This window comes from Ascaphus truei, chromosome 2, assembly GCF_040206685.1.
Source record: "Ascaphus truei isolate aAscTru1 chromosome 2, aAscTru1.hap1, whole genome shotgun sequence".
NCBI lineage: Eukaryota > Metazoa > Chordata > Amphibia > Anura > Ascaphidae > Ascaphus > Ascaphus truei.
In genome coordinates this window covers 443,528,315-443,541,610 of record NC_134484.1, presented here as the reverse complement: position 1 = coordinate 443,541,610, position 13,296 = coordinate 443,528,315, and the positions used below count along the sequence as shown (strand labels likewise).

At 43.1% G+C, this 13,296-nt stretch overlaps 1 protein-coding gene across 3 annotated transcripts in view; it reads left to right on the top strand.

Annotated features, from left to right (window-relative positions):
* The window catches only part of DPP6 (dipeptidyl peptidase like 6), a 1,044,825-nt gene that overhangs the window by 872,126 nt on the left and 159,403 nt on the right, over window positions 1-13,296 (top strand). For all 3 annotated transcript variants that reach the window (XM_075587874.1, XM_075587872.1, XM_075587873.1), the window contains exon 7: window positions 3,058-3,139. In XM_075587874.1, the coding sequence (XP_075443989.1) occupies window positions 3,058-3,139 (82 nt within the window). The remainder of the gene's footprint in view (window positions 1-3,057; window positions 3,140-13,296) is intronic.

The following is a 13,296-nucleotide window of genomic DNA, read 5'->3' as shown; positions in this document are numbered from 1 at the left end:
TACGTGAGCATTTTTAATTTTGAAAACGTGTATATGCTATTTTCTATCCGGTTGATTGTATCATTTTTGCTTGTGTCAGATGTAGGAAAATATGACGGACTAATTTGTAATTAGTCGTGTGGCAAAAGTCCCTTACTGGGAAGGTAATATGTGAATGTGTTATGTGAGTGATGACACGCCAACGCAACCTTCTCTTGTGATATAATTTGTGTCATCCCCATCCTTTCTTGGGGTTTACATGGCAAGCTTCATACAAGGCAACATGGCTATATTTGCACAAAGCCACTTGCTTCATTTAAACGAAGAGATGTTGATGCATGATCTCATTTTATAGCTCACGTGAAGCTGTGCTTTTTATTGTTGTGCCAAGTACTGAAATGTCTATGCCCTTAATAAATGTAAAGACATTTTAAAGCTAATAATGCAGTACTTTGGGGAAAAAACAGGCCAATAAAGTTATGTGTATGTGACACAAATGTTCCCTTTTTTTTATTTCAAACTGTTTATTAAGAATTTTACAGAACTTCAGGGGAAAAAAAACATTAGAAAAAAGAAAGACAAATGATATACTCCTAAGCACTTAACTATTTTGCAGCTGGAAAAGCAAACCAATGTGCTTAAAACGATACGGCAAGTCAGGAAAACATGAGATCAGCTACAAATGTGCCCAATGTGTATTATAGTACAAAAATGGAGGAGGGGGAATGAATAATTAGGGAAGCTGGTGCCTAGAGAAAGCTCTCCCCCCTCATTCCCCTTCCCCTCCACCCCTCCGTTCCCCATCCCCTTCCGCTCCCCACCTCCTCAGTCAAAAGTTGATAGAGAGAAGATTGGTCAAAAATTATATGACCATGAACAGTATGGAGAAAGCTGGGTGGGTGTGTGGTTGACCGGTGGATGTGACATAGTATAAATACTGTATGTTTTACGGCGTTGATTTGTTTGTATTACGTTTTATCAGGAATAGCGACTCTAGTGCAGGGTGCTCAACTTCAGTCCTCAACCCCACCCCCTCTCCCCAACAGGCCAGATTTCAGGATATCCCAGCTTCAGCACAGGTGTCTCAATCAGAGGCTCAGTAATCAAAGACTGAGCCTCTAATTGAGCCTCCTGTGCTGAAGCAGGGACAGGTTCACTTGTGCTGAAGCTGGGATATCATGAAAACATGACCTGTGGGGGGGAGGGGGAGGCCTTGAGGACTGGAGTTTAGGGTGTCTCTGAGTCAATCTGACTTAGGCTGCGCTGATAGTGCCGGCGACAGCGACGCATCGAGGCAAAACAAATGCCTTGCCGCCGTCGCGTGCGCTTATAGTAAGCGCGGCTCCATGGAGCGATGCATTGGTCGTGATCGCTGGAAGTCATCTCTATTTGATTTTCCAGTGACCAGTAAAAAAAGACTTAGGCTACGCTTATAGTGCCGCGACGGTCAGGCGACGGTCAGGCGACGGCCAGACCGTCGCGGCACTATAAGCGTAGCCCAAGTCTTTTTTTTAATGAGATTTGTATTATTCAAGACTTCCTAAAATCCTTTGGTATCCCTAGCTGGGATTCGCCACCAAAGCATCAAATGGTGGACCACTGAACCCTGAAAAATGTGTATATATATATATATATATATATATATATACACACCTGAAAAATATCTACTCTCCACCTAGTACCACACGTGTGCTGCTTGGGCCAATAGGAGCTCGCCACAATGTTAAATCCACTCGCCCGGGGCGTGCAAATGTATAGGTTTGTCGAACACTGTATATATATATATATATATATATATATATATATATATATATATATATATATATATATATATAGACACACACACATACAATATATTACACAAACATGTAATTAGACTAATATATAAGAATACGAAGTTATGATGATTGATCACAATGTTACTGTTACTGAAGTGGTGCTGTACACGATGAAGTGTCTCATAAGTGTGGGCCAGCCTAACTAATAAAAATCTCTTTATTTTTATAAAGCTATAAGAGCTTAGTGGATATCAAATGAAATGCTATAAAAGGTCATTTGTATGCAAATGTACTTTTTGTTCAATATAAATGTCATTGGACCATTCAAATGATAAAACCTATTACCAGAGAATTATGAATACAGAAAAAAATTCATGAATAGTGACTATTGGCAACAAATAATACTGGTTAAATATTGAGTCCATGAAGTTATGTGAATATGGAAATGTGTCCTCTTTGACTATGTGTAAGACTCTACTCCAAGATGAACTTAACTGTTATTAGTTAATAGTTCACTAGTAAATAAACCTTCACACTATATGGAAAATCAATAATAAATACTTAATCAGTAACACCCATATTTGAGCAAACAGACATAGCTAAAGCCATTAAATAATTGGCCTCTAACTTAAAGCCATCAAAAATCTTTTGCTGAATTAACTTAAGCTTCTGATATATAATATTAAGCAGTAACACCACGTCTAAGATTAATAAAGCTGGATAGTTTGTGATTACAAAATGCGATTACATAAATTACGTCATGAACTGATTCACTGTCTCCAAATAATGAAAAATGCTAGAATTGTGTAGAATTGTGGTCATGCAATCAATCTAGTGTTCTTAGTGCCAATATAGCAACTTACATTTTTCTGTTTGTAACAAGTCATCCAGCCTAAGCACCCAAAAACCTGGAAGACCAGCAAATAATACTATTTCGACCTTTTCTAATGCAGAGTTTCTTCTTTATTTGCATTCCAAGGGAGAGATTCGCTAAGCTCTGATATGGTTTCGTTAGTACACAGTGATTCCACACTACCTGCCATTCAAGTCAATAGAAGGTAATGCAGTATCGCTGTGCAATAACCTGGGGGACCTTAGTGAATCCTGATACATTTCTCTTATAAAAGCTTCCACATGTTGACGTCTAAGCAAAGTCCAATTCCCTTTATCATATTTATATAATGTACGCTTTTTGAAGTACTTGCCAATAGCTTTTGTGTAAAGAATGTGGGGATTTAAACGATGGAGAGGAAGGACCTGCAATAACTCTCTCGCACTGTCTGTCTGTCTTTGTTCATAGGGAACATCGGAATTTAAATCCCCCTGAGGTTCGGAATGCGCAGCTTCAGTATGCTGGATGGGGCCCTAAGGGCCAACAACTGGTAAGAAGGGCAAACGTTGTCCTCCTACTTCCATGATTTCTTCTAATACGCAGAACAAATAATATATATTCTAAGAGTGCTATTTGTGAGATGCAATATAACCGCGGGTATCCTATAAATTGGAGGGGAGCATCATATACATTGTACCATATTCGCACACATTTTTTTTTTGTTGAATACAGGTGGTCCTCGCTATCCGCTGTCCGTTATCCATCTAACGTATTATCCAATGCCGGATAATGCATTTTGTGGAATGCATTATTCGACGTCGGAAAGGATTATCCAACACTCGCCACCGCGGATTAACATTGGATTGGAATCCAACGTTTTGCTATGTGACGGCGGTTTGCGGGACGTATTCCGGTGGATAACCGAGGACCGCCTGTACACAATAATTAAAGTGGATAGGTTGCTGAGAGTGACACCCCCAAGGGGTCTTATGAAACACATTTGAGGACCGGTGGAATATATACTGTACAGATACGCTGATGGGTATTTTATCTATAGGGTTCTTTGGCTACATTTTTTCATGATTCACAAAAATGTTTTGCCAACTCTCTTCTTTGAGCTGGTTTGTCCTAGTTATATAGAGAATGAGTGGTAAATGCATTGGTCCATACAGTAAGACTATTTACAGTACATTTAAATATGTAGGTGTCTATTTATGAATGTCCTCTAACTACTGTAAAGAACTGGTGCAAAACTAGTGAGAAGGAAAAAAAACACCACATATATCTAAGGAAACAACAAATGAAAGGGCACCCGATTTTTTTTATGAATATAGTTTTGCAGATGCACGATTTTGGGCAATTCTATTTGTGGGATTTTTTTGCTTTAATAAATATGGTGCATGGACTTTGCTACAAAGTTTCATTTGTCTGCTGGCAACCTAAATTTGGTAACCAAATGTACATAATATTTGCCAAGGCACATTACCAATCGGTAGCCTCCACTCATTGTTAAATGTCAACATAGTTAATGCTTAGAGATAACGTTTTGAATATTTTTTTTTTAGCATTAAATGAATCGTGGGAATTTTCACCTACAGCACTGTACCTTGTCAGTGTCCCCCATGGTGGGATCTAGTCACATGAGTCAGAAAGTAATTAAACATGAAATGGCATAAAGTATAATAGACTATATCAAATCCCACTCCTGGAACCATCATTATTTTCCTATATTATTACATTTAAAAACTGCCAATGTGAGTATGGTATATATACTGTAAAGTCCTTCATCTAATGAGCAATACCAAATAGTGATTAACAAGTTCCTTTCATATCACACAAACAACATAAGATTATCTGTCTCGTCCCCCTGCAACTTTTTTAGGATCTTTGTCATTACCACCTTTGATTTCCGTGTGTTCTTCTCATGAACTAGTATTATAGAAAAAGTAACATGCTGTACCCTCAACTGAATCCAAGTGAAGTGCAAATGTTACGTCCTCGGAGTGGGTCATTTGGTGGGTCATTTGGTCACAATCAGAATACTGCCGGCGCTCCGCTGCCACGCATGTCGCAGCCGGGACAACTCACCGGCGGGACATATGGCCGTTTCACATTTGCCGCGATGTCAATGTCCCATCTCTCCCGCGCCCAACCGCCCGCCAACCCGACCAACCTCTGACAAGAAGCCAGCTCTGATAAGCGCATGTTTAAATGTCCCACGTTGGGACTGCTACACTGCCTAGACTGCCTGCTCTGACATCTTTAAATGTCCCTCCAAACATTGAATTATGAGTTTTGGAGGAGAGAGAGCAAGAAGTACACCTTAGATACCTGGGAGATATGCTAATGCAATATGCAATGTATATTTAAATGACGCCCCACACCTCCTAAAACATTTCCATAAGACCTACAGTATACTGACAAGCATGAGGCCCCTTGGGTAAGGGATACTAGTGTAGTTCAGTCAGTTCCAACAGAATCAGGACCCATAACCTCTGCTGTTCAGGGCAGCAGCTCTAGCATTTAACTATCGCCGAAGCTGGATAGCTCCCCTGTCACAGCGTGCTGCAGAGCTCTACTGAAAGTGATCTGCTTTTAAATGAAGCCATTAGGCCAGGTCACCGCTGGATACTGCAGCGCCCGCTGTGGTGGACGCTGCAGGGACACGATCCGCCCCACAATGGGGCCGGGGCCGCTGCGAGGGGGGCTGCTGCACCGATAGAAACTCCTGCTCTCAAGAAAATTGAGAGCAGGAGTCGCGACGGAGCGCTAAGCCACGCCCCCCAGCGATTCAGCCAATGAGGGCGAACCTGCCGGGTGACATCACGGCCGCGCCCCCGTCACACCCCCCCCTGTCTTTCCCCCTGCAGCTCTCTGCAGACCTGGGGACTCGGATGCATACGCCACCTGCCTCGCAGGCACGCGTGCAGCGCAGGCAGCAAGGTCACAGCCTTAGTGTCCCCAAGTAGCTACAGGTGTGAGCAGCAGATAGGTGTAACGCGAGTCATGGTAAACTAATGCAAGGCAGTGCTAAATTAGCATGGTGTTAAGCCTATTATAATGAGATCATGGCTGTTGTTTTTGCATAAAATTAGCTTAGTGGATTCCTATTAAACTTGCACTGATTTAACAGAGCTCTGTGGATCTGCCCCATAGGTGCTATTCATTAAAGTCTCCATGCGACAAAACTGATGCAAAACAGCCCAAGCTTTATCAAAGAACAATATCCACTTGCATGCATTTAGGGGGTCTGTTTCAACTAAAATCTCTTGGCTGCAAAACTGTGGTAAAACCAGTGCAGAAGTCATTTGCTATAAAATGTATTTATTTTTATTTATAAAAATGTTTTACCAGGAAGTAATACATTGAGAGTTACCTCTCGTTTTCAAATATGTCCTGGGCACAGAGTTATAACAATACATGGTTAAATTAAAAGAACAGGGGTTATGCAGTCAATTCACAGACAGATAGAGTAGGAACATTGGGTACAGGAGATAAATGCCTGGGGAGTTTCAGATTGAAATAGAGAAGCTTTAACATTACCAAACATCAGCGATCAGAAGCAAACGGCTCACAACATTTAGCTGTCCTTCGGCTGCGCCAAAGGCTGTCTGCCTTTGGGGCACCGCAGATGTACACTGAAGGGCTTCCGATTGAATGCAGCTCCGAATACAAAGTTCTTTGTCCTCTTGGTTCATTAACATTCCAGTGGGTGGGGTTGACGTTCCACAAAGTACAAGCAAATGTTAACCCTTAGCACGCTAGTCCTGTGCATAGGGAGCAGCTCTTGGTGGAGCCCCATCAGGCGTCCGCCTTTGGGGCAACGCAGATGTAAACTGAAGGGGTTCAGATTGAATGCAGCTGCGAATACAAAGTTTTGTCCTCTTGGCTCATTAACATTCCAACGGGTGGGGTTGATGTTCCACAAAGTACAAGCAAATGTTAATCTTTAGCACGCTGGTCCTGTGCAGAGGGGAGCAACTCTTGGGGAGCCCCATCAGGTGTCCGCGTTTGGTCTTTTTATTTGAAAAATCTGGTGTATGTTTTGCCTCGCAGACAATAAGGATCCCCTAGATCAGTGGTGGCCAACTCCAGTCCTCAAGGATCACCAACAGGTCAGGCTTCCAGGATATCCCTGCTTCAGCACAGGTGGCTCAATCAGTGGCTCAGTAATTATGACTGCACCACTTGTGCTGGAGCCAGGATATCCTGAAAACCTGGCCTGTTGGTGGCTCTTGAGTACTAGAGTTGGCCATTAGAGATGGGCAAATTTTGTTGGCGGATTTGGATCCACCGTGGTATCACGGGAGACTCCTGTGGCGGGTAGGACCTCGGTAGCCGGAACTACGGGAGCAGGCTAAGATTGTTGGGGTAACGGGCTGAGGTCGGTGGTAAACAGCATGTCAGATCGTCGCTGGCAAGCAGGGGTCGGTGGCAGGCAGCAAGCAGTATCGTCGTGGCACATGCAGAGGTTCGGCAACAGGAAGACAGGAGTAGGAACCGGGGGAGCAGGGACTGAAATCAGGGATCAGGGAACAAATAGGGACAAGCCAGATTACCAGCAAGGGCCTTTAATGGAACAGAACTCCAACACGGAACAGAACAGGTACAGGTACATGAACAGAAGCTGCGGTACGGGCATAGGCAAGGAGTCTGACTCAAAACAAAGGCAAGGTACTAACAGGAGACTTGGTTTGTTGTTGGAAGGGAGCGATCCAATCAGGAACACACCATGTGAATAAAAAACATACAAAACAATAATTGTGCAGTATCGTGATTAAATGTTGACTTGATGTGAATCTTGGCTCTAAGGGAGAACCTACTTACAGCAACAATAAAACAAATTCACTGTTTTCTGACTCTGTCAGGTAGTAGTGGAATTACTGGTGTTTTCTTTAGGTAAATGTTAGCCCCATTCAGTTCTCACGTAGGTAGACTGGTCCAGAGATGATTACACTCAGATCCCAGTATGGTATATGTGAATAAAAAGTAGAAACAGCCCGATAGTGCAGGTTACAAAACACAGGGTTTATGTATTGTAAGAGGTGAAGACATGTACTCACACTTTGTACAAAAAGATAGTACACATAAGGGTTTCTTTTGCGATCAATCGCTCGTGGTAGCTGTATTGTTTTCCCCGATCCTCCTCTCTAGCCAGTAGTGCCGGCGGCGGTGGCGTGTGACGTCACTCCCTCTCGCGTCTATTCACATCCGCTGGAGCTGGACTGTGGCGCGCTGGGGGAGAATCTGCTCCTGACGCTCCTGACGAAGCTGTATGCGACAGCGAAACGCGTAGAGCCAACTCATCAAGCTGCAGCTGCTTTCAAGAGAAGACTCCAGACGTTTGAATTTTCCCGCAGATTCTCCCCAAGCGCGCCACAGTCCAGCTCCAGTGGATGTGAATAGACGCGAGAGGGAGTGACGTCACACGCCACCGCCGCCGGCACTACTGGCTAGAGAGGAGGATCGGGGAAAACAATACAGCTACCACGAGCGATTGATCGCAAAAGAAACCCTTATGTGTACTATCTTTTTGTACAAAGTGTGAGTACATGTCTTCACCTCTTACAATACATAAACCCTGTGTTTTGTAACCTGCACTATCGGGCTGTTTCTACTTTTTATTCACATATACCATACTGGGATCTGAGTGTAATCATCTCTGGACCAGTCTACCTACGTGAGAACTGAATGGGGCTATCATTTACCTAAAGAAAACACCAGTAATTCCACTACTACCTGACAGAGTCAGAAAACAGTGAATTTGTTTTATTGTTGCTGTAAGTAGGTTCTCCCTTAGAGCCAAGATTCACATCAAGTCAACATTTAATCACGATACTGCACAATTATTGTTTTGTATGTTTTTTATTCACATGGTGTGTTCCTGATTGGATCGCTCCCTTCCAAAAACAAACCAAGTCTACATTCGTGGAAAATCTTAGCACATTTTCCTGGAAGGTTTGAGAAGTATCCTGTTGGGTAACATCTTTTATTTTATTTTATTTTATTTGTTAATTCACTGGTTATTTAAAAGGAAAGTGTGGCGCCTAGGCAAGTCATTTAAGTATATAAGGTACTAACAGGAAGCAGAACTATAAGACAGAGAGAGGAGCAACAAGAAGACAGACAGACAGAGGAACCCCAGAGCAGACAGAAGCAGCAGCACACCCGGTGGACAAGGAAAGGAACTATGGCTAGGCAGGATGTCTAGGAGACCCTGACACGTGGATTGGCCAATTCCTTTGGTCTGCAGATTTCTGTGGATCAATCTCAAAAAGGGCGATTCGCCTTTTCCGGAATTTTTTGTAATCATTGACATTCAAATCTGCAGATTTAGTCGTTGGCGCGCATTCATGAATCCGCAGATTGGATTCTTAAAGTCCACCAGCGGTTTGCGGAACCCGCCGATTCGATTGGCAAAATCCATCAGCGGATTTTAGCCAATGGCATTTTGTTTATTAATCCACACAGATTGAAACTGGCACAATCCGTCTACGGATTTTACGCAGCGGTACGGATTTTGAATGGAAAGTTCAGGAAATTGCGTAAAACGGATTTTTACAGTTTCACCCATCCCTATTGGCCACCCCGGCCCCAGATGATTTAATTGAAAATGCTGTGCTGTTTGTTGCCCCAGTATTGTAGTCAGGTAATTTTGATAAATGACTGTCCTTGTTTTTCTGATTTATCTTTTCCGTCATGTCAGCCGGACACCTGTAGGTGACAAAGACTGCATCAACCATTTCTACCTAATTGAGAAATGCATCTACGGGATACACTCTGGCCAATAAATGTTAAAACTGTAGCACTTAAAACAATCAATCCCTTTATGTGGAACATCTTGGGGCTATTGATCACTGGTAGCAAAGTGCTTTTATGTAGATGTTAATGTCCTCCAACAGAATAACAATAAGGTGAAGGGTAAACAAATAAAGCACACGTTCATTAGCTAGTTAAGATAGAAGTTTGGCTTTGTTTAGAACCTCAGGATGCAACTGGCATAAAATGCAGAGCAAGCTGCCTCTTCCTCTCAGTGCACTTTCAACATGGTAAATCAAGGGATTAGGACACTTTTAAACAAAACTAACAGACATTTTAAACATGAGCTATAATAAACAGTACCACTGCATCATAAAATAGTTATATTTAATCTTCACCGTCCATGGCAGGAAGAACGAACAGGTAAGCTACTTCCCCTCTGCTGACTGGGACAGGAAACACTCCATCTCAATTTAAAGCACCTCTCCCCCCCCCCCTCCCCTTTCACAGCATCTTTTTTACATTCCCTGTTGAGTGTGGTGTGTGGCGGGGATTACTAGTTTTCATCACACAGCTTTCCTGCCTGGTGGACGATCCTTGTGATTCAAAAGTCCCCAATGTTGTTCCCTACTAGAGGTGCTATCTGGGGAACCTGTGGTGGTTGGGCAGAGTGAATACGCCACCATGCATTGGGTGACTGGGCTCAAGACCCGCCAAGCCAGGCTATGGGTCTGCACTCTGCTGTAGGTGCAGGGGCATTGCAGAAGGAGGTGAAGTGCCATGTGGTGGGAAGTCCCCCCTCTGAGTTTTGGCTGTGCCGATTTGGCCAGCTGATATCTTTGCATTTTGGTGCGCAAGCATGTGTCACCTTTGTTACAAAATAAGAGTTCAAGGCACAGCAGTCTGAGAAGAGATCCTGTTTCCAAACTGTCCCAGGTGGTCCAGAACTTCATGGACAGAAAAAGGATTAAGGAGCATTTTCTACTATTGATCTGACTTTTTACTATCGACTAAGGACCCACAAGAAGACCATTCTCTGCGGGTTCTTTTATTCGAAGGAGTGTAAAAGAAGCATTTAATTTTCCATGCCCAAAAGCCATTAAAGAGATAATATTTTAAAAAAATGGGAGAAACCAGACATAAAGCACACTACATCTAGATGCTTCACTGTCCCCCTTTCAGTCTCAAGATGTTGCCTTTTTGAAGTCAGCATCAAAGGTGGATATTTCAATATCAAGGCTGACAATACATGCTGCTCTCTCTCTGGAAGTAGAAGCTCTTTCAGGAACCCTATGGATATAAAAATGGGGAGCGATCTGAAGAAAGTATGCATGACGGCAGGGGCTGCTAACAAGCATTCTGTTTCTATAGTTTCGGCAGCACAAGTGCTTAGAATATTGCTTGATTATATCCAAGAATGTATCAAGGAAGGGATGAAGAGGTCCACATTATTGAGAGAGGTGGAAGATTTGTAAGGAGGGCTTCCTTGGATTCGGTCAGGTTCTTTGCAAGAACAATCTCCTCAACAGTTGTCACAAAAAGTTTTGTGGCTCCACTCTTGGACCACAGAATCCTACTACTGTATTAGAATAAGTGGTATGCTTTACTATTCCAAGGAGAATATCTATTTGGAGAACCTCAGCAAAGATGCCTGTTGGACGATCTTAAATAGGTGATCCTGACTATACATATAAGTCTGCAAGGATGGGGAGCTCAGCTACAAGATCAGTTTGGTCAAGATGTTTGGGGATCTTAGTCTCAAGTTGCCACATCTGTTAGATTTAGAAGCTATTGGGTTGGTGTTGCTACACGTCGAATATTTCTATTGAGAAAACTTATCAGAAATCATTCAGAATATCAAACAGATGTGTTATACATAAATCAACGAGGCGGGACCAAAAATTCTCAAGTCATGCGGAGACATTTCAGGTTCACGAGGGGACAGAGTATTTGTGTATCAAATAGTGCTCCATATTGCAGGCAAGTCAAACATCTGTAGTTTTTTACATTCAGGATACAAGTTTCGAATTCCATAATATTCTAGCAGCTGGTCAAGAACTCACAAATGTGTTCTCACCAATTGCATTAATTGCGAGACTCATGACAAAACAAAAAAATGGCCATAGGTTTTGTCATCCTGCCCAACTGACCCAAAAGAGCTTGGTTTACCGACATGATATGGCTGGCAAAAGGTGAGCCTCAGGGCCCCAGGGCCTTTTACAGCATTTGGAAACTGTTTCTATCCTGGTGTAAATCCAGGCAAACAGATTCTGTCGATGTGTGCACAGCAGATATTCTGAGTTTCTGCAGCAAAGCTTTTTATTTTAATTTTTCTTGAAAGTCCACTTTGGGTGTTCTGTTTTAAGACCATCTAGCTGATCAATGTCTTGTCTGATTTATGCAAGCGGTTAAGGAGGACAGGTCTCAGTTCAGGCTGCTTGTTCCATCCTGGGACTTAAAAAAGAAGAAATTTTATTCAAGCTTACAAAATACAAAAATCAAAACAACTGTGCGATGTTTCGGGCCAACATGGACTCAAAATGCTATGCAAGGTCGCCTGTGTGTGTGTATCTACTGTATTTACATATACATATGTAACAGGGTATGTCTCTTTCTACCTGTCTTTCTCCCTGTTATGCAAGTCCCTGCTAGCTGAAGGCAATAACAGGTTAAATATGTGGGTTAGTGACCCCCCTTGTGCTCCTCTTTGATGGACAGGAGTGCCGTGGTGACTCATGGCCTGTGTAACCCTATCAGGGATAGGTATAGATCATGAGCCCGCCCCTTCTGCTTCCTGAATGAGAGGCAGAGCCAAAACTGATTAGTCCTGTTCCTGGTTCTGAGGAGAACAGAAGCAGAGGGTTGTGAGTCTCTCCCATGGAGGGCCTGGGGACTGAGAGAACATCTGATCTGGAAGATGACCCCCATACTATCTTGGTCAAACACCATCCAGAGGTTGGAACCCTCTGAACCTTTGCACCGCTGTAAAGATTTGATGCAGTGACTGCTATATAAAGCCCCTTTGTTAAACATACACCAGCCTGGATTGAGTCAGTGCATGGTGTGTATGTGTATGTGTATGACTGATGTGCTTCAGAGAGGACTGTCTCTGGTACTACTAGAGCCCCATGAAGCTGTTGGCGTTGAACGCCAAAAGGAAAGAACTATAGATGATATCCAAAAGCCTGTCCTGGTCTCCATATCAACATAGATAGCTCAGGTCTCCTGAACCTAACAGGTATGCCTCAGCACCACACGGTAGCAACGTGTCCCGGTCAAACCCGTACGTACTGTATGGTCACCTTACTGGTACAGTCAAGCAAAAAGAGGGATCAGGACAGAGCAAATTGGGATGCTCCAAAGATATATATATATATATATATATATATATATATATATATATATATATATATATATATATATACACATATAATCTGGTGTACGTATTTATTGTGTTTTTATATGTGTGTGTACAGTGTGGAGCTCTCTCATTGTATGGTGTATGCCATGCATGTGTTTATGGTGACTATATGTACCGGTTTGACTGGGACAGTACCGGTTTTTGAGACCTTGTCCCGGGGTCCCGAAGGGGTGAGTAAAATGTCTAATTTGTAGCAGTTTTGAAATTGCCACTGCAAACCCCTTGGAGCGTCATTTTAATTACCGGAACATCTGAGACGTTTTAGTCCCCAGCTGCGGACCGGGTTCCTGCATACCTCCTCCTCCAGCGTTGGACATTGAGCCCAACATCCTCATCCATCTGTGGGAGCAGCACGAGACCCAAAGCCTTTCCAATCCCCCAGAAAGTGTGTGTTCTTTGGGAAAGCTGCGTCTTTCTTGATGGGCAGGGGTGTGTGTCTTGGGGTGGGGGGTGGGGGAGCTGTGTGTAGATGAGTGAGGGGGAGAGTTAGAGAAGGGGAAGAGTGAGGAAAGGTAAGAGAGGGAGGG